The sequence below is a fragment of the Camelus ferus genome, unplaced genomic scaffold (assembly GCF_009834535.1).
Source record: "Camelus ferus isolate YT-003-E unplaced genomic scaffold, BCGSAC_Cfer_1.0 contig534, whole genome shotgun sequence".
Classification (NCBI taxonomy): domain Eukaryota; kingdom Metazoa; phylum Chordata; class Mammalia; order Artiodactyla; family Camelidae; genus Camelus; species Camelus ferus.
The window spans coordinates 417,558-439,737 of NW_022589662.1; the positions used below are offsets into that span (position 1 = coordinate 417,558).

Below are 22,180 nucleotides of genomic sequence, written 5' to 3' on the forward strand. Positions count from 1 at the left end.
GCAAGATAGTGGCCCTGCCTGGGGGTCCTGCCAGTCTTTTCTTGGGGCCTCCCAGCCCAATTTTAGTAATCCAGCAGTGTTTTTTCATCTGTGGCTGCTGGCTGATGCTCCCAGGGTCATAAGCTAGAAGGCAATGGAATGTCTGCTGTGGTCCTCAGGTGACATGCAATCCTTTCAAGAGACAGGATGTGCTGTGAAACAGCAGAGTGCTGCCCCCGCCCAAGTGCACGTCCCCAGGCCGAGGAAGCCAGGAAGGGGGGCTGGACGGGGTGGCCTCCCTGGAGGATGTCGCTGTGAAGCGAGGCCCCACACGTGGAAGTCCCAAGAGCCCTGGGGAGGCTGGGATCTGGGGAAAGCAGGGGGCGGTGGGGAAAAGCAGTGAGAAACAGCCATTGTCTTCAAATATCCGTGGGGCCCTGAGCTAGAGGAGAGATCTGTTGCATCTGCGTTAAGCCAGGGGACATAATGAGGGGTGTAGCTTCAGACCCAGGTAAGAAATAATGTACGTGATGGAGTTGGAAGTACAGAGCGGACTCCTTTGCAGATCCTTAGCTGGGTTGAAACTCTGAGACACTCAGAACAGACAAGCAGGACTGGATAACCATTTTTGAGGAATATTCAAAGCCAGGAGTCCTGCATACGGTGGGGATTTCCAGAGCTGGACATCCAATTCTAAGACTCAGTGTTGCCTGCCACAAACCGCAGTCCCCGCCGCCTCCAACCCCAAACACACATCAAGAACATTTTCCAGTGTGATGGTTCCTTATAATTTCTTCACACCTTGTGTCTTCCTTTCCTCTATTTAGCTGATCATGAAATAGGAAGGCCTTAGCCCTAAGGAAAACCCTTCTGGAATTCGGTCTTGGAGGAAAATGACTCACTTGCAACCAGGTTTATCTTCTAGACAGTACAAGGCAAAGGGAATGCCAGTGATACACCTGCTGACCTCCTGTTGAGTCTTCCTCTAAGACAGAGATTGGCAAAGTGCAGGCTGTGGGTCAAACCCTGCTTAGTTTTGCAAATAAAGTTTTATTGGCCCGGGGTGGCGCCCTGCCCCATCATCACCGGTCGTCTGTCCCTGTCTTTGCACCACAGCGGAGTTGAGTGTTGGCACAGACACCATACGATCTGCAAAGCCCCAAATATTTACTCTCTGGCTCTCCTGGGGGAAAGTCTGCCAGCCCCTGCTCTGGAACAGCAAGCAGGTTGCTCCGGTCTCTGTGTTTCCTGGACACGGGCCGTGGTGGGAGGCGACCCAGGTTGGCATCACCGTTCACCCCTCTTTCCAGGCACGTGACCCAGGAATAGCACATGGTTCCACAGGAGACCGTTCACCCTTCAGTGATAGCTTCTCAAGGAGCGTTCGTAGGTTCTAGAAGCAGCGCTATCTGTGCAAAATTTCTGTGGCAGGAACTTGGCTCAGGTTTCCTCTGAGTTAACTGGGTAGCTGTCAGTGATTTTCCAGTCAGGCTTTCCCAGTCCCCGAGCCCGGGAACTGGGGCGGGCTGTGGGTCACACTGCCGACCAAGGAGCGGGTGGCAGGCCTGTCCCCGCCCTCCACCGGGGCCAGGTCTGTCTTCGTACCTGTGTTCTTTGCACAACTCTTTCCCCATTTTAAAATGAAACTTAAAAGGGGATGCTTTGAAGTTAAGAGTCGGTGGGGAAAGTGTTCATTTAAAAACAGGCATTAGATTAAAAAAAAATGTGCCTGCAAATCCAACTGCACTTACAAAACCTCCCCCAAGGGGGGCCGGGCGAGGCTTTTTTTTCCTAAATGAAAAATTACAAGAGTAGAGAATGTTCTGAGCCGAAATCTGGGAGCTGTCCTAGGGGAGTTTTGTGAAAGGCACACAGAAGGTGTGGCTTCCCTCAGCCCTGAGGGCCTGGCACGGGCTCCCCGGGCAGATAGGGGTCCGGATGCCTGCCCTTCAAGCCGTAGGCTCGTCCCCGTCCCTCCCCCGGCGCCCGGAGCGCACGGCTGCTGGCCAGGCCACACACACAACAGTGTGAGCAGAGGGCAGAGGGGTCACCCTCTGGGAGTGCTCGGGGAGGAAGGAAGCAATTCATTCCACTGGGATCCGGGCCAGATTTAACCCAGATTCGCGTCGTGGTGATATTTACTAAGCGTCTGCCGTGTGTCAGGCGCTTTGAGCAGGGATCTCCCATGTCCCCGAGTCCTCCAAGGGGGTCCCTGTTTTACAGGCGACAGAAAAGACTCAGTGTGTTGCAGAAGGTGCCTCGGCGGCGGTGGGACCCACCGCAGTTCTGATCCAGACCTCGTGGCACCAAGTTCATTGTCACTGACAGGCGCCAGTGGACTTTTGATCCCTGGTGACCTGTGGTCAGAAGTGCTGGTTCAGATAGTCGTGCTGAGGACCTGATGGTTTCTGCATCTTTTAAAACAGAAAAGCCAGCAGCAGGCTCTGCTCACTGGGGGAGTCAAGCCACTCATCTTTTTAGGGAGCTGACTTTTCGTCCCTTCACTGCTTCTGGTTTGTTCCCAGCAGCAGAAAGGACACAATGACTGATCCCCGAGAACAGCTCCAGCCTGAAAAGGCACAGGGAGGGATCGGACCAGAGATGCAGCCCAGAAATCTCAGTGGCATTAGCTCTGTCCCCTCCGCCCACCCCGCCCCTGCCCCACATCCATTCTGGCCCAAGCAGCCCCCATAGGCTGGCCTCCCAACACCTTCACTCATCCTCCCTGCTCCTTGTTCCTAGGGGTTCCTCACAGAGGGTCACAAGTGCTCTGGGATCTGCACGCCATCTGCGGGCTTTCCTGTGGTTCTGCAAGGGCCACCTTTGGAAGTCAGCACACAGTGAGGTCCAGGCAGGGTCGCCATGGCAGGTGCCGCCCTGGGTGGGGACAGGAGGGGTGCTGGGAACATCTTTGTTTTCAGGAGAAAACACGATTGTAACGGCCCTCTCGTGTTGCCTTGCTGATGGCTCCTTTATTTACTTTTTTTATTTCCTTTGTTTTTGGAAGAAGGAGTGGCTATTGTGTGTTTAATTTTTTTTAACGCTCATACATAAACCAACTTAAATGTGTGTGATTTAGAAAAATGGCCTTGAGACACAGTTGTGCATTAGAGACTGGTTTTAAAAAAAAATGGGAAATAAGATTGTTTACTATGTCTGCAAGTCTGTTTCTGTTTTATAGATGAGTTCATAGTGTCCTTTTTTTTTCTTTTTTTTTTTTAGATTCCACATATGAGTAATGTCATACAGTATTTTTCTTTCTCTTTCTGGCTTACTTCACTTAAAATGATGATCTCTAGTTCCATCCATGTTGCTGCAAATGGCATTATGTTATTTGTCATGGCTGAGTAGTATTCCATTCGATTAAAAAAAGGGAAATAATAGAAGAAAAATTTAAAAGAACATTCCAACCATTTTGGGGTGGACAGTAGACATGTGTTGCCACAGAGACCCCAAACACAGTGCAAAAGAGGTCCTTACGCCCCCCCCCCCATTCTGGATTTGAAGTCTTTTCTTCCCTTGCAAATTACAAATCTTTTCCAGAACTTTTTTCAGTAAGAGTGGATGGAGGAGTGATTCTTAGGACACAAGAAGCATCACCTGTAATCCTCAAGTGACCGAGGAAGGGAAGGCAGGGGAGAAGTAGAAATGGGAAGAACTTTATTTTCCTAGTGTCGCAAGTTGTGCGACTGGGTTTAGGGAGATCACCAAGGCCAACACATGGCCCTTGTAGCAGCTTCCTCTTTACAGGGAATGTGGAGTCGTCTGTTCATTTGCTCATTGGTGAGGAACATAAGGTGTGTTCCCAGATAGTTCGTGATCACAGACATCCCCCCATGATGACCTGAGATGCAGCCTCTGCATGGGGATGTCCTATGAGTGTCTCATGTGTAAAGTCATCCCCTCAAAGGGCTAGTATATTTCTTCAGGGCAGTGCACCCTTCTGATTCATTGCTGGCAAACGTTGTAACATTTTATTGAATATGTGTTAATTAAAGAAATGAGTGAACCAACGAGCAGACAGCCCGAGCGACGTGAACCCTCACTCGGTGGCCAACAGCACCTAAGGCTGGTGGCCCCACCCAGCTGGGGTGCTTCGCAGCCGAGCATGGCATTCAGATGAGCCCCAGAGAGACAGCTCAGTCAGCAGGTGCACAGCCCGTGGTGGGGGCTGTCGCCCAGCCTCTGTCGTTAGTGAGTCATGTCGGCCTGAGCAGAATGTAAAGCAGAAGGGATGTGAGCTGGGTGGGGCCGTGTCAGCCCTGCCTCAGTTTACCTCCACGTCGCCTTGCTGGAAGTGACGTAGATCATGAGGGCATAGCTGGAGGAGAAAAGCTGCACCCTGATCTGTAGCCTTCAGCTGTCCTGGGAGAGGCGGCTGCAGAAAAAGCGAGTTGCCAGCCCAGCCGGCCACGGGCTCCGGGACCGCTGGCCCCGTGCGATCACGCTCCCATCCACAACCTGCCACGTGTCTTCTGTTCGCCCGTTCTCCGCCGAGGATGCTCAGGCCAAGTCAGAGGCGGAAGGTGGTGGGAAACAGAGTGCAGCCTTCAGTCACACTTGGAACCGTTGCGTTTTGAGCATGGTTTCAAGCAGTGGTCTCTGCCAGCAGCCCCATTTGGGGTTTTACATCCCCCACTTCCTTACACAGGCCTCTCTGGGCTTACGCTCTGGGATGACCAGCTGTGGCCCCTTTACCCCCCCACCCCCTTCCCCCATCTGCCCTGTTCCATCAGGTCTCCCAGATGGGCTGTGATGGGAGCTCAGACGGGCAAAGCCATCCCATTCCAGTGGGCCCTCCTGGGGTAAGAGATGGTAAGGGCTTCGAAAACTGGGGATGACTGTGCAAAGTCTGGTACTCGCGCTGGTAGGTGCCAAGAAATAGGTCAGAAACACCAAAATCACAGTGGGGGCGAAAGATCCAAGCAGTGGTTTGGCCAGCGGACTTTTGGAAGGGAAGTGGCATTACTCACTTCAGAAGTATGCCTGTGTGGGGGGAGAGAGAGCCCTGAGCACGAGTCAGCAGCCGTCCCCAGCTAGGAGATTTGAAAAATACTGCAAGCCGGGGAGGAGGTGCTTGATCATGGCATCTCCAGCAAGGACCCGCCAGACACACCAAATTCACTCTTGTTTATATTTTCACGTGGGGAGGTTTTAAACCAGATCCAGCATTCTGTCCTTTCTTCGGTGCAGCCTGCTCAGAATTCACTGTTCCATCAAGAAATACTCCAGCCAACCTGAAATATATTCTGATACATAAATAATTTATCTGTCCATGAATTTTCATTCCGTATGTGTCTAGGTGTTTAAAACTCAGATGACCAGAGACACTGGCCGCCAAAAGAAATTGTGTTGCCAAGTACTTGGAAGAGATTTATTGGACTGAATGAATAAAAGATCAGTGGGTGTGGCTTTCTGAAATCTTTTTCTGGTCCAGATCGGTTTCTGATTGTCCAACATGGGTAAAGCACATTTCTGATTTTCCAGCTATTCAGCCATCTATAAAAATGGAAGGCGGAGGTGGGGTGGGGATGGGGTTGCCCAGATGGCGGAGTAGAAGGACGCCTGGCTCATCCTTTCCCACAAATGCAACAAAAATTACACCTACGTCCCAAACAATTTACACAGAATGCGTCCTGAACTTTGGGAGAATATCTCTTACTTGGGAAATACAAGAAGATTCCTCCCCAAAATGGGAAGGGTGAAAAAGGAAAAAGAAAAAGGAAATCGATGCAGGATGTGTCCCTGTCCCCTCCCCTGTGGGGAGGGAGCAGCAAGGTGTCACTCTGGGACACCGTCTCTCCAGTAGGGAGAGGAAGGGAGCTTCCGAGGCTCAGAGGAGGAAGTAGCAGACTTGGCAGACAGAACTGAGAGAAACCAGCACAGGGGTCCTTGGCCCGAAACCCGAGCCAGCAGGGCTGGGCCAGGTCTGGTTGCTGGAGCATCAGTGGACGGGCCAGGGAGAGGACTGGAGCTGACTGCACAGAGGAGCCACAGGGCGCTGGAGTGTGGTGCGGGCTGTGGCACCACAGAACAGCCTGGAAGCCCCACAGAAAGCACCCGTGTTGATTTGCCGGGGGTGGGGGGGAGGGTGCAACGCAGCTGGGCCATCGCCAGTATCTCTGCTGGCCCAGAGCCTCTAGCTCAGCACATTCTCCTGAGAAGAGAGGCCAAGTTCAGGCATGGCCATCTTGGCTTGCTCGGGAGGGACACATTCCCTGGTGCGCGTCACCAGGGCAGAGGTGGGGGCTGAAACCTGAATCCGCACCGGGGGGTCCCACAGCAACACAGCCCCAAGCAGCGGGGAAGGGTTGGCTCCGCTGGGGCCTCTGTGGACCCACGCGTCTAAGGCGAATGAATGGACCCCTGCTGCATGGCAGGGGCGGGTTTGACACTAATAGGGGCCTGCGTACCGTAGGCAGAAGGGGCTGGAAAAAGAAAAGGAGCCTGAAAAGACATTTGAAGAAATCATGCCTGAAAGCTTCTCCAGCGTAAAGAAGGCAACAGGTATCCAACTACAGGAAGCACAGAGGGGCCCAAACAAGAACTCCAGAAGACCTATGGCGAGACACGTTATAATTAACATGGCCAAGGTTAAAGATGAAGAAACCGTTCTAGATACTGATGGCATATGTAGAATTGATAGACAAGATTATCCTGTAGAGCACAGGGAAATATATACAAGATCTTGTGGTGGCTCACGGTGAAAAAGAATGCGACAGTGAATATATATGTTTTCGTGTATGACTGAGAAATTGTGCTCGACGCTGGAAACTGACCCAACATTGTAAACTGACTATAACACACTTGGAAAACAAAAAGATGGATGGATATGTGATAAAATGAACGTAGTAAAATGGTCCTTTAAGGATTTTTGCCGTATAGATCTTTCCGCTTTTCTGTGCATTTATGAACCTTCATAGTAACGTTTGAAGACGGAACGCTTTGTGGTCTTGGTTCGGTGGACTTGCAAATGGTAGCCCAAATCCCTGGGTTCCAAATGCATGGCCCTAAAGCGATGTTAAATTCCTCTTTGAATAAATTCCTTAAGCATCTCATCCTAAATGCATATTTTCATGAAATTCTTCCCGTGCAAATGCTCCTTTTTTCTTTCTTCTCATTTGGTGACTGTTCTTGAGACAAAGTAACTGTTTAAACGCCAAGTATTTGAGCAAGTCGACTAGCGGATCCCAAGACTGCCAGTTTAGACAGCACCTTAGGGCAAGTGCACATCCCCGGAGGTCTCGTAACGTCTGCCCAGATGAATCCGACGTTGAACTACAGCCACGGTTCTCAGCTGCTAGCTGCACAGAGGGAAGTTCGAAGCTTTTCTATTCATTCAATCCTCAGAACAATTCCGGGGGGTGGGGGGGGCCAGGATTGCTCTCACAAGTCTGTCTTTGAGGGGACCGTGGTGCAGCCCTCAAGAAAGGTCATTCCGTGTCACATAGGGGGGAAGTGGCCGAGCAAAATCTTTCCCCTGGCTGAGTCAAGAACACTTGCTTGTAACAGTGTTGTCTTCCATCTGCCTGACTATAACTAGTTCGTGGTTTTTATTTTTTAATATCGCTGATTCCGTGGCCTCACATTTCCGTTTTCTCATGGCTATATATTACATCACATGAGATATTTGGTATAAAGATGAAACTAAAGAGTATTCTTTGTCTAGGCAAGAAACCAAGGCCAAGCCATTCTGCTCATTACCCTATACTTCACGTAAATGCCACTGTCCCCTGTTGGGCACGTGGCAGGAGAAAGCCTCAGAGAAACAGCTGCTCATACCGTTTTCTTTTTTTTTTTTTAACATTTTTTATTGATTTATAATCATTTTACAATGTTGTGTCAAATTCCAGTGTTCAGCACAATTTTTCAGTCATTCATGGACATATACACACTCTTTGTCACATTTTTTTCTCTGTGAGTTATCATAACATTTTGTGTATATTTCCCTGTGCTATACAGTGTAATCTTGTTTATCTATTCTACAGTTTTGAAATCCCAGGCTATCCCTTCCCACCCTCCACCCCCCGGTAACCACAAGTCTGTATTCTCTGTCTGTGAGTCTATTTCTGTCCTGTATTTATGCTTTATTTTTGTTTGTTTGTTTTTGTTTTTGTTTTTTAGATTCCACATATGAGCGATCTCATATGGTATTTTTCTTTCTCTTTCTGGCTCACTTCACTTAGAATGACATTCTCCAGGAGCATCCATGTTGCTGCAAATGGCATTATGTTGTCAGTTTTTATGGCTGAGTAGTATTCCATTGTATAAATATACCACATCTTCTTTATCCAGTCACCTGTTAATGGACATTTAGGCTGTCTCCATGTCTTGGCTATTGTAAATAGTGCCGTTATGAACATTGGGGTGCAGGTGTCATCCTGAAGTAGATTTCCTTCTGGATACAAGCCCAGGAGTGGGATTCCTGGGTCATATGGTAAGTCTATTCCTAGTCTTTTGAGGAATCTCCACACTGTTTTCCATAGTGGCTGCACCAAACTGCATTCCCACCAGCAGTGTAGGAGGGTTCCCTTTTCTCCACAGCCTCTCCAGCATTTGTCATTTGTGGATTTTTGAATGATGGCCATTCTGACTGGTGTGAGGTGATACCTCATTGTAGTTTTGATTTGCATTTCTCTGATAATTAGTGATATTGAGCATTTTTTCATGTGCTTTTTGATCATTTGTATGTCTTCCTTGGAGAATTGCTTGTTTAGGTCTTTTAGTCATTAATCCTGGAATAGAGCTCAGGATGGACTTGCCTTAAACTGAATCAGACAGTCCGTCCACTGCTTCCTTTAACTCAAGAATAAACATGTTGGACAGCTGGGCAGCGTTTTGCCATTATTTAAAAAAAACACACACAAATCAATATTTTGCATGGAAATTTAGGTCTATTTCCTTAGAATAAGTTTTCCAGAGTAGAATCACCATGAGTTAGCAAATTTAAGCCCATTTATTTGTTTACACAGGTTTTCCAGTTGCTGCCAAAAATGTGTTACAAATTAGCATTCATATTAATAATGTGTACTCCCCACTAATGATAAATAAATAAAAATAAATTAAATTGCGGGGAGGATATAGAGCTCAGTGGAAGAGTGCATGCTTAGCAGGCACGAGGTCCTGGGTTCAATCCCCAGCCCCTCCATTAAAATAAGTAAATAACCTCATTACCTCCCCACTAAAAAAATAAATAAAAATAATAATGTGTATATTCTGCTCAATTCTGTTGTGAACCTGAAACTGCTCTAAAAGAATGAAGTCTATTAAAAAACAATAATAATAATGTGCATAATGTCACTGTTATCTTCCAAATATAAGGTCTTTTTTCTGAATATAAAAGTAATTCATACTATTTGTAAACAATAAAAGGTCATGATAGGGAGTCATCAGATAAATACTTTTCGGTGCCCATTTAGCCCTTTTTGAATAATAAATGAAAACACAATTGTGATCTTTCCGCATTTATTTTCCTCTGTAACAGGCAAACTGGAGTGACGTTTCCTTTTTTTTTTTTTAACTAACCAAAGTCACTCATGCATGATTTAATGATTAAAATTCTTTGGTTCAGCCAAGAGAAATGGACAAACTGGCAGCCTTGACCGTTGAAAATGTTTAACATGTTTAAAATGAACGCCTCTGTTAGCGTTTCCATCCTTCTGTGTACGGAAGAAACTCTTGGGAAATGTGCGTCAACCCCCAGGTCTAGTCTGTGCGGGGCATGACCCATCCTTGGGGCTTCCTGGACCGAAGCCGACCAGTTAGGCTGAAGTTCAGAGAGCACAGTTTGCCAGCTGGGAAAGCAGCTTTTGTTCCAAGGTGTGCCAACTGAAAGGTCCCCCATTATTGTCAGACCCTTGCACCTACATTGGTGCGGGCACCTTAAGGACCTTAGAATTGGGAACTCTTTGGGAAGACTTTGCGTTGTGGCCAACTGTGTGGTTCCAGCTGGAGCTTGCGATCCAAGCAGCCCACACTCCTGCGTGGAAGCCGCCAGAGATGCTGGGTCGATCCGAGTGTGACGGTCAGAAGAGTGACGGGATCTGTGTGCCTCGGGGCCAGTGGACGGGGGTCCATCTTGTGGGCTGTCGTGGTCCCCACGCGAGCATCCTCTCTCCCACTAGATTTGAATAAGACCACAGACGGAGAGAAGAGGGAATTCCCCACAGGGTGCAAGAGGATGCTGAGGGTCACTTCATATTTAATGTCGGTGCGAACGCTTCGCGCTGATTATGTGGTGTCTCCACTCGTGCTCGTGCCGTGGCGCCGGAAAGCAAGAGCAGACAGTCAGAAGATGCTCCTCGGAACAGCTCCCGTGGGGAGGGAGCAGTGAACCTGGAAAACAGAAATGCAGATTTGGGAAGCGTTCCTAAAGAAAGTCCCTGCCTTGTTGGAAGGGACTTGGAAGTCCCTGACTTCCACCTTGTGTTTGTGCTCAGCCGCTTGGTTACGGTGCAGACGTGGAGGAGCCTGGCCAGTTCTGAATCTCAGCTCCACAGCCAGGGGCCATATTTCTTCACTTACGATAATTTTTGGTTCAAAGTCCAGTCCCTTAACAGCTTCCCGCTTCAAAAGCCCCAAACCTCTTTGTTGTCTTATGCTTGCCTGGACCTGTCTTTCAAAGAGCTAGGTTTATAAATATGACTTTATTATAATGCCCTCCTTTGCTTTGAAATACGTAGACTACCAAATGTGTTTTCACAGTCTACCTTTGTCCCCTAATTGAAAATGTTTTCCTCACTTACGTTTGATGCCTTCAAACATGAGGGAGTTAAGCGTGCCGAGGCCGAATCCTGGCAGGAATGTGGGCAAACAGGGGCAGGCTGGTTTCCGAGTAGCTTGAGTGTGTTTTTAAATGTATATTTTCATTCCGTCACTTTCCAAGTGTTATATTAGCATTTGGTTTTATTCTTTGGTGCCTTTGTGTACAATATTTTTATCTCCTTTATGTACACTCTACAGTCACTGACTTTAGGTTGTACAGTGTTATGGTCAGATAGGTAAATAGCCTTTGGACACACAATAATGTGACCTGCTATCTTTCTGCAAAGTGAAAACTTATTATATAGTTATTAACTCAACATCATAATTAGATCATTTAAATGCCGTATGATATGTATTTTTTGTGTACTAAACCTCTTACAGACTGTTTTGTCTTAAAGATTTTCATAGAATTTTCAATCTACGTCCCCTTGTAGCTTTTAACATTTTCAAACAATTCCACGCATTATAGGGTCGAACTATCCCTTACTTCTGAACCGTACCTTATATAACTTTTAACCATTTGGGGGGTCACATTTGCCCTGAGTGGGCTTCAATCAGAGTTCCTATCACAAGTCACTGAGGGGCACAGAAATTAGTTGAAGTTTGTGAATGTTGTTTGATTTTAGTTTGGCTGCTTTCAGTGGCATTTTCGCATGATAACTTTCTTGTTTTCTTCTTGTTTCAGTTTGCCAAGGCACCAGTAACAAGCTCACCCAGTTGGGCACGTTCGAAGACCACTTTGTGAGTCTGCAGAGGATGTTTAATAACTGCGAGGTGGTCCTAGGGAACTTGGAAATCACCTACATGCAGAATAGTTACGACCTGTCTTTCCTCAAGGTTAGTGCGATAAACTTAAGTGTCCTGTGCAAATATAAGTAGATAGAGGCCGTGGCAGGGTGTAACTGGAAGCATGTTTGTTCTTGCTCTGGCAGTCGCAAGTCCTCAGGAACGGTGTATGCAAGTTTTATGAAAAGGCCGCTTTAGGTGGGAAGGGTAGAGCTCAGTGGCGAAGGGCGTGCCTAGCGTGCGCGAGCTCCAGGGTTCCATCTTAAATCTTTCTTTATCTAGAATCTCTCCATTCTAAATAAATAAATAAATAAACCTGATTGCCTCCCCCTTACCAAACAAATAAACAAAAATTAAACATTAAAAAAAAAAAATTGAGGCTACTCTACCAGCCAGTGTCAACTTTGAGCTATAAAAGAATATCGAAGAGAAAAACAGACTAGTCTGGCACCTGCCGTCATCAAGGACACCGATGTTAATTCTCTAACCAGCGCTCCAGCCATAGAGCCCCCATATACTAGCTCTTTAAAAAAAAAAATAATCCTGCTTTGTCTCATTTGCCTATTTCCCTGGTATAAATGCTCCCACCATGGTGGATTCCCAGCTACCAAGAGTTCGCAAAATTCCCGAATATTTCACGGTAGGTTTTGCTGAGCCAATTAGGAGCCAGCCCTGAAGGCTTCCAAGTTTGGTGTATTTGAACTTGGGATCAATTGGCTTTTTTCTGGGGTTTTGTTCTTTTTTTTTTTTTTTAAATAGGAAAGCCTGCAAGACAGATAGAAAATAAATTAATGCCATTTCTATTTTCATCTGAGTGTGTGAAACACCAAACGAAAGACATCGCAGCCTTCTGAAATGACACACTTTGTCGTTTGCTGTTGCCAGCGGGCTCCAGAGGCAAGAGGGCAGGGGTCACTGTCATCCTGTCACCTCCCGCCGGCCCCAGCTGTCATCCATCGTCTGGGTGCCTTTATGTGTGTCAACCACTCGTGTGCGTGGTTCAGCTAGGGTCCCGGGCTCTCTGGCACATGTTAGATCTTGCATTCTCCAGCCCCTCACAAGGGAAATAACACATTCACGTTTCCTCTCCTTAGACCATCCAGGAGGTGGCCGGCTATGTACTCATTGCCCTCAACACCGTGGAGAAGATTCCTCTGGAAAACCTGCAGATCATCAGGGGCAACGTGCTCTATGAAAACACCCATGCCTTGGCGGTCCTGTCCAACTACGGGGCGAATAAAACCGGACTGCGGGAGCTGCCCATGAGAAACCTGCAGGGTGAGAGGCCGGGGCCTGGGGACGGTGGCTCGGATGGTGCTCAGCGAACCTGTCCCTTTTCCTAATGCCACTCGGAGAAGACTGATTGCCAGCCAGGGCAAGCTGTAGCAGGTGGAGGTTGCTAAGAAGATAGTGGATGGCGGGGTGAGGAGGGAAGATTTAAGCCAAGTACCAGGTCTCCCCCATTCAATAGCCAGAGACTGAGTAAGACATGGGGAAGGTTCTGGGAGGAAGAGAGCACGACCAGGTGACGTGGGCTCCGCAGACATTTTGTTCCTGGTAGACTGCAGTCTTCACCCGGACCTCAGGGTCATCAATCCGTATTCGGGGCATTTCCCAGAGTAATGCTGTTGTGCATAAAGCTATTTTTAAGTTAAGGATAGAGCATGAAGTTTGAATTCTTGTGAGTAGGCGCTTGGGAGAGGAAACTGGAAGGTGATAGAAAAGAAATTGATTTTTTTAAAGAAATGAAGACAGCAGTGATCATGGCAGGGACAGTGCCTTCATTTAATTAATTGGTAGCTTCATTTAATGCCAACAGCCCTCATTCAGGGCACATGTTACGCTCTGCCATTGTGCAAATAAAGAAATCGTGGCAAAGCACCCCCCTCTAAAGTCCCACGTGAGTGACAGTCGGCGGGGATGCCCAGTTGTCTGTGCCCAGGGCCCTTATCTCCCTGCAGCCCTGCAGCTCTGATAGGCAGGGGCCCCCAGGAAAGGGGGGATGGAAGGCGAGGGTGCAGGACATGGAGCGGTGCTGGCGTGGAGAAGCCTACCTGCCCACTGGGCCAGGATGCTGGGGTGGCCGGGATCCGGGTCTAACCATCTACGTTTGTCACATGTGTGCACTTGCCTGAGCCCGGAGGGCCCTGCTGTCTGTCCCTGGGGGCAGCCCCTGGGTTTTGCATTCTGTAAAGTGCCTTAGGGATGCCCACTGGCTCCGATGCCGGTCATCTGTGCGGTCCGCGCCCGGGGCCCCGGGGCAGGCAAAGGGAGGTGGGAGCGGGGACTGTCGGGGCTCCAGCCCTCCCCCATTGCTCACCAGCCAGATGCCCCAGAACATCTCTCTGTGTCTTCAAAAACGTGGCTAACAATGCTGACAGACTTCCTGGGGTTGTTGAGAAAATTAAGTGAATTACTCCAGATAAAGTGCCGGCGGCCGTTTCTGCACTGTCATTATTTCTGTTGTTGGGGCTGTATTGTTACCGAGTCCAAACTCGTTCTGCTCGCCGCAGGACAGGCCAATAAATCAGGAGACGAGGTGTAGGGCAAGGAATAGCGACTTTATTCAGAAAGCCAGCAGACTGAGAAGATTGGGGACAAATGTCCTAGAGAACCATCTTCCCTGAGTCAGAATTCAGGCTCCTTTTACACGAAAAAGGGGACGGGGCGTGGTTGGTTGTTGCAAACTCCCTGCTGCAGGAATCCTCTGTTCTTGCAGCTGTGTGCCTGGGTCAGGCCGCGGTGCCCCTGCAAGCCTCCCACAAAACAAAGGTTATTTTCTGTTCTGCAACTTGTTACCTTTATAGGAGTGCGAAGGTGTCAACATCCTTAAAGGGCAGAGCCTTGAGAACGGGCTCTCCTGTGTGTTTCAGGCTAAAGGCAACGTTGTTTTACAAAAGGTGCAGAGCCGGCAGGACTGAGCCTAGAAAACAGGGCACAGGGTTCAAGCCAAAGGAACAGGTCTAATGTTGAGTCAGACTTGATCTGTTCTGTTACAGCATCAATCCAGATTGTTTAATGGCATTAAATAACCCTCCCGTGTGAATTTCACGTGAATTACGTGCCCTTATGGACAGTCAGCACAGGGCCCTCCGTCCTCACCCCCTGCCCTCGGGTCCTGCCAGGCCCCCCCCCCACTTCCCGCGTCCCCTCCTTCCGGGCCCTGGTCTGTAATCCTGATGCTCCCGCAGCCTCTCTTTCCTGCGTCTCCAGCTCTGACCTCGTGTCGGAGTTCGTCCCCTTGACTCTGCCTCCCTCCCGCACTCATGTTTTCACCTGATGGTCCTGCCGTCTCTGACTGCACGTCCAAAGCTCCCCGGTGCAGACCTTCCTCCCAGCCTGTGACTGGATCCTCCGTGCCTTTGCTCAGGGCGCCCCCTCCGTCTTCCTGCGCCTGCGTTCCCCCCAGCCTTCTGGGCGATGTCCTCCTTTCCAGCAGCCTCGGCGAGCTTCCAACGAGAGCCCTTCCTTTCCTGCAGTCCCGTGCCCGCTTGTGGGATGCTGGGCATCACTAATGCGTCCGCGCTGGAGTTACAGTAGTCACAGGGCCACTGCGAGGATCAGCTAAGACCACGGGTATAAACCCACGAGGTCACTGCCACCTGCCGTGGCTCACGGCCTTCCGTGGACGTGGTCATTGGAGCCAGCAGGAATCATTGATCTTAGCATCCCCAGGGCTCTCGCGCTGTGCTCTGCGCACAGGTCGGTTAGTCAGTGTTTACAAAGATGCCACAGACAGGACACTTGCCTCTGCGTAGGCTGGAATTCTCACGTCCTGCCATCTCTTCCTTTGAACAGTTTTGACATCTTTTGTCTCTGCATTCCTGCTGCCCTGTCTCTTCATCACACACGCAGGACCCTTTTCGCTCCTTCACCCTCACACCCCCCTTCTCCGTTGAAATGCTCCCAGAGCCTCACAGCATCTTCCCTTCCACCCGCCCTTCCTGTCCGCTCTGCCCTTCCACGGGGTCATCATGTGGTCACTGGGGTGCAGCCCAGATCAGCCTCCCAGGGACCGCCAGCTCGTTGTATGCTGAGTGACCACAGCACCCTTGTCCTTTCTCCCCATGTGTCTCACTTCCCATCACTCATTGTTCAGGAACCCAGTGCAGAGGCCCTCTGCCTCCCCCCTCTTGCTTTTCAGTGCCCCCCACCTCTGAAGTTCTGGGGTGGGGGGGAGTCTCGTTTGCACACTGTCATCCTTTTAGCAGAAAGCAAAATGCGAGGAGACACATGCATCTCTCCCAGAGTTGACAAGAGTCTGCTCACGGGGGCTCCCTTGTCGCGCAGAGATCCTGCAAGGTGCCGTGCGCTTCAGCAACAACCCCAGCTTGTGCAGCGTGGAGACTGTCCAGTGGAGAGACATCGTCAACAACGAATTCCTCAGCAATATGTCGATGGACTTTCAGAACCAGCCGGGCGGTTGTAAGTGGTCCCCACGCGTCTTCTCTGTCTGCAGCTCTGGGGCGGGGGTGCAGAGCTGTGGGGTCTCGGGGTGGGGCATCAGAGAAGGCAGAGTTAATGCTGACTTGCATTAACCTACAACAGACTATCTGATCACTAGAAGAGCACCTGTTTAAATTTTAATTTTTGTTTATTTTGTGTGGGGGGGTGATTAGGGTTACTTTTTAATTTATTTTTTGGAGGAGGCACTGGGGATTGAACCCAGGACCTCATGCATGCTAAGCATGTGCTCTGCCGCTTGAGCTGTACCCTCCCCCTGAGCACCTGTTTAAGACAGAAGGGAAAGTGTTTTTCCTGGTGGCAGCGCCCTTGCTGGCAGATCACCCCCCAGCACAGCTGAGCCCGCGTGTGGCCGTTGGGAGCGGCCCGTTAGCTCAGCCCTGGCCCAGAGGCTTCTCCCGTCCTGCGTGAGCAGACCGACCGGACTCTCGTGTGCTTCTCGCTTGCTGGGCCTCAAAGCAGTGCCAGGCCCTCTGGGAGCGGTGGGGCTGATCTCTGGCCTCCTGCTGATGGGCCTGGATGTTACCGAGTCCACACTCGTTCTGCTCGCCCCACGACAGGCCAGTAAATCAGGAGACGAGGTGATGGGGCAAGGAATCGCGACTTAATTCGGAAAGCCAGCAGACCGAGAGGATGGCAGACTGATGTCCTACAGAACCATCCTGCTCCAGTCAGAATACAGGCTCCTTTTATACAAAAAAAAAGGGGGGGGGGGGAGGGGGTGTGGTTGGTTGTTGCAAACTTCTTGCTGCAGGAATCCTTTGTTCTTGCAGCTGTCCCCGGGGGTCAGGGCATGGTGCCCCTGCAAACCTCCCACAAAACAAAGGGTCTTCTCTATTTTGCAACTGGCCATCTCTGCGTAAGTGCAGAAGTGCTGACATCCTTCAAGGTCAGAGCCCCGAGAATGGGCTCTCCTGTCTATTTCAGGCCAAAGGCAACATTATTTCATAAAAGGCGCAGAGCCAGCAAGACTGAGCCTAGAAAACAGGGCACGCTGGTCAAAACTAAAGGCACAGATCCCATATGGAGTCAGATCTGTTCTCCTCTGTAACGTGGACACTCCTACTCGGAGGCTCCACCAAAATGAGGAGCTCACGGGGGTGAGTTTGTCCATATTTACCCAGTGCCTGTGGCCTGGACCCTGTCTTCATCGGTAAAGCATCCACGTACGGGAGAGGCTCAGGGGGGGCTGCATGCAGGTCAGGGGTGCCCCACCTGCCCCGTTGGCCGTGCTTTGTGGGGAATCTCTGAGGACACACCCTTGAAGTCACCAGGCTCCACTCAGCTTGCTCCCTTCCCAGTCTCCCTGGCTTTCCAGTCCTTTAAAATAAGAAGCCATCACCATCTCCTGCTTCTCTGTCTCCCTCCAACTGTGCAGTGGATGCACGGGGCTTTTTTTTTTTTTTTTTTGGTCTCAGAACTTGGAGCTGATGTGGATCTACCAAATCAAGAGCTGCTTTGGGTTTTGTTTGCTTTTTCTTTGATTTGGTTGATGGATCAATTGATAATGATGAAGCATCCTTAACATAAACTTGACCGTCTTAGCCATTTCTAAGTGCACAGTTCAGTAGCATTAATACATTCACATCGTTGTGTGACCATCACCCCCATTCATCTCATTTCATCTTGCAAAACTGAAATTCTGTCCCCATTAAACACAGATTCCCCATCCATCCCCGCCCCCCCAGCCCCCACATCCACCTTCTTATTTTCTGTCTCTATGAATTAGATGACTTTAGGTGCCCCATCTGAGTGGAATCACACAGTATTTGACCTTTTGTGACTGGCTTCCTTCACGGAGCATAGTGTTTTCAAGAGCCATCCAAGTTATAACATGTGTCAGAATTCCCTTCCTTTGTATTGACTGAATAATATTCCATTACATGAATACATGCACATACACATTTGGTTTATCTTTTCATGTGTCGATGAGCCCTTGAGTTGCTTCCACCTCTGGATAATTATGAATGAAATGCTGCTGTGAACATGAGCATCGAGCCCTTTTGTTTTGTCAATCCATTATTCCAGCAGATACCCATCATAACACCAACTGTGTTTACAAGAAACCGAAAAAGCTTTATTTTACGAAAAATTTTGTATGATCCAGAGAACCAGCTTAGCCTTTCCTCAGCTGTCTGGAGAACAACGGGGGAGGTTAAATTGTGTACATTTATAACCAAAAATCTGACATGGAAAGGATGTGAGGCCAATATGGGTTTGCCGTTGGCCAGCTCAGGCAACTCACAGTGGCACAACCTCCCTCATCACACCACAGCCGTGGGAAAGGCCCGGCCAGAAAGTGTGGGAAAGAATGATTGATGGACAGGTTTATGCAGGAAGAAGACTCAAATATCACATGGCTATAAGCCACAAACCAATACGGTATTGGTTTAGGAGTAGACATGTAAGAATAAGACATAAGCCTAACTAAATCAAATGTCTGTAAAGAAACAGCATCTCAAGCAAATGAGAAAAGAACTCATTATTCAACAAATTGTTCTGGAATGATTTAATTACTCATAAGGTGATTTAAGTGTTTTATGGCCGAGAGTTGAGATTCAGAAAGGTCACCCAATGTGCCCCAGTTTTACGTTGGTGGTGGTGTAGTTTGGAATTTGAGGGTAGAATGTGTAAGTTTACTTGAGAGGAAATTAAAATAAATCCATCATCCACTTCATATACCAATGGAGGTGCCAAATGCATAGTAAACACAAAAAATATTGATTCTACATGTAAATGCTAGAAGGAAACATCAAGATGAATTTTTGTAATATTAAGTTGAAGAAAAGCCAACAATAGATATCATAAAAGAAAACTTCCATAAGAAAAAAATATTAACGACAGACGGGAAAATATTGTGCAACATCTGATTGCCTTGAAAAGGGTTAACACTCTTGTTTCGTGACTGCGTACTGCAGTCTTCGAAATCCCAAGAAGAAGTTGAATTTCCCCCCAAAAAATGGGCCAAGGACATGAGCAGCATGCCCCAAAACATAGTAAGAGAGACAAGAAATAAAGTAAAATGTTATTTGTCACTGTAAGAAAAAGAGGTTAAAATGAAATAAGGAAGCATTATTTTTGCCTTTGCTAAATATTTGGGTTCCTTTTGGTTTTTGATTTCTCAGTACGTGGATCAGCAAAGGTGTAGAGAAGTAGAAATTCGCATATTCTGCTTATGGGCATGTAAAGTAATAAAACATGGCCACGGGAGAGAATTAGGACAAAATCCCATGAAGCTTTTAAGTGTGCACACCTGTGACCTATGATTTCATGTCTGGGGATGCTAAGGGGAAAAATAAGGGGCATGAAAACTGTAGGTGTAGAAATGTATTTTTGTTCAGGAATATTCCCTACAGCCTCGTTTATAATAAATGTTGGGAACAACTTATGTATCTAAAAATAAGAGATTGGTTAAATAAATTACGGTACCATCGTGCCATTGAACATTCACGTTAGGAAGAAGGGTATTTAAAGGCATGGAAAATTTGTCATAACGTTTTTTCAGTTCTTGTTTAAGTTAAAATACAACATATAGTATGATATTACTTCTTATATATACATCGATTTCTATGTCTATATTGATTACCTCTGGTTAATTATTTTCTTCTTTTTGCTTTTTTCTATTAGCCATATTTTCTTTTCTTTTATTTATTTTTTAATTTTATTATTTTTTGTGGGGGGAGGTAATTAGGTTTATTTGTTTATTAATTTTTGGAGGAGGCACTGGGGATTGAACCCAGGACCTCATGCATGCTGAGCATGTGCTCTACCACTTGAGTTATGCCCTCCCCCTACTAGCCATATTTTAAATAATGTCTGCAGTTCTTTTTTTTTTTTTTTTTTTTTTGGTCACAGAAAATTAAGAATAATTATATCAATATCTTGTAATAACCTTAAATGAAAGAGAATATGAAAACAAATATCTGTATGTGCATGACGGGGACACTGTGCTGTGCACCAGAAATTGACACATGGTAACTGACTATACTTCAGTTTTTAAAAAGAACAGAATTATAAGCAAACCTTGAATTTCTTGATTGGCAGATGTTTTCCTGTGTTATGGAAAGATACTATTAAGCATTTTTATTTTTAATATTTTTCTTTATATATTTATTGCATGCTTACAATAGAAATTTGGAAAATATGGGGACGTATAGGGTGAAAAGGAAGGATACTGTGGTAACTGTGTAGCCATGTGTTTCTTTTGCTCTTTCCTATCAGTTTCTCTGTCTCTGTCTCCATCGTTCTTCTTTCTTCACAATGTACAGCCCGCAGCATCCCTTTGGGGGTCAGCCTCCCGTCTCCTACGATTCCACGAAGGAGCCACCAGCATTGCAATGATGCCTTTCAGCCCTGGCAGCGACTGTAAAACTTGTCAATCATGTTGAAGGGGTGCCCTGGTCCAACAATCCCTTGGCAAATCGTCAGCTCTTGTATTTGAAACCTAAATCCTCCCACAGACTAAATTCTTCCTGACAGTGGGAGACTTTGAGACATGTGTCGAGTCCTTTGGGTTACTGTGTCTTTGCAAGGGAAAATCTCTTCGTGGCTGGTCGTCTTGCTGACAAATTTAATGGTCAGCCTGTTTTGCATGTCTGGATATAGAACACTTGGCCTTCCGATTTCTCAGTGATGATGAAAACAAAGCCACAACTAATGAGATTTAAAACCTTAGGAGCTGTCATTTGTAGCTGATCGTTTACAAAAACGGCACAAGTGGATTGTTCAATTACAGGTAATCCCAGTAACTTGCAAATTAGTAGCTAAGGTTTTTAGATACTCAGCCAGGTGACACACACCACGCACGTCTGAGCCCTGGTGTGGCTTTCAGAGCCCCTCTCTCTGGCTTGGAGTCTAAGAGGTTTTATTTGCAGGCCCCCAACTCCTGGGATAACCAACGCGCCCACCCAGTCACTGAGGACTGGACGTAGCGCGAGTGTGGCTGGTGCACAGCCGTCCCACCAGACTCGGCATCCTTCACAGGACGGTGGGAGACGCTGGAAAATTATCCAAGCCTAAGCGAATTTGAAACCCAGACCCATGAATCCATTTAAATGCGTTTCTGTGGCTTGTGACAGGTCAAAAATCACTCTGTGCCTCCGTTTCCACAATTAAAATGTAAATAAAAGCAGTGCATGGTACTTTTTTTTTTTTCTTATGAGAGTCTTGTAAAAACCATCTTACAGACCAGCCAGTTGAACAAACAAGCAGAATACGCAATTTGAAAGTTTTTCTTTGGTCTAGGACGTGGCTTTGCTTAGGAGCTTGGGAAAGTGCCACCCGGTCTTTGTCATCTGTTGCGTTTCCCTGAGATGTGAATTTTAACTCTTACTTTTTATTTCAGGCCCAAAGTGTGATCCAAGCTGTGTCAACGGAACCTGCTGGGGCGCAGGGAAAGAGAACTGCCAGAAATGTGAGTCGGGGGCAGAATTTCAGGGCCTCCTCCTCCCCTTATGTGTAGCTGACTGTGTTTGTGTTCCCTTTGAAGACGCCAGAAGCATGGCTGACTCTAAGGCCAGATGTTAGCAGTTATGTGAGTGACAGTCTTGCAAATCTCACCGCGTGCGGTTAATCCAGTGTGGGCTGTTTTTGACACTTCGGCCACCCAGGTGCCAGCCATTCTCTCCGAACAATAATATACTTGGCAGTTTCCCTGGGAAAGGAGGCTGGTCTGCAATTTTGTTTTCTCTCCCTTCCTGTCCCTCCTCGGGGCACCCACCTCTAAAGAAGTGAGAGCAACTTTTTCAGTGGGGTTTTTTGAGGGAAGCTAGTTGAGACGCGTGAACAAGCCAAGGAATCTGGGGACATGTCGGCTTGAAAACTGACCATCTGTCCTTAAGTCTAACTGTGACATGACTGTTAGCGCTACTTTCTGGCAGGCGTATTTTTATTTGTACAGGATTTCTGTATTACCCCAAAACTCAGTTCTAACCAGTATCTAATTTAGCAGGTCTGAAAGTCTAGAGTTGATCTGGTCAGTTCTCCCAAGTGATTAAAAACAAGTAGGAAATTTTTGTTTCTCTTTCTGGCTGAATTCACTTAGAATGGCATTCTCCAGGGATCCAGGGATGTCCATGTTGCTGCAAATGGCATTATTTTATCATTTTTTATGGCCAAGTAGTATTCCGTTGTGTACCATATGATATTGCTCATATGTGGAACCAAAAAAAAAAAAAAGACAAATGAA

At 47.6% G+C, this 22,180-nt stretch overlaps 1 protein-coding gene across 1 annotated transcript in view; it reads left to right on the plus strand.

The window, feature by feature from the left end:
- Positions 1-22,180, plus strand: part of EGFR (epidermal growth factor receptor) — a 159,403-nt gene that overhangs the window by 108,094 nt on the left and 29,129 nt on the right. The window contains 4 exon segments of the mRNA XM_032476368.1: positions 11,429-11,580; positions 12,624-12,807; positions 15,820-15,954; positions 21,338-21,406. Of these exon segments, the coding sequence (XP_032332259.1) occupies positions 11,429-11,580; positions 12,624-12,807; positions 15,820-15,954; positions 21,338-21,406 (540 nt within the window).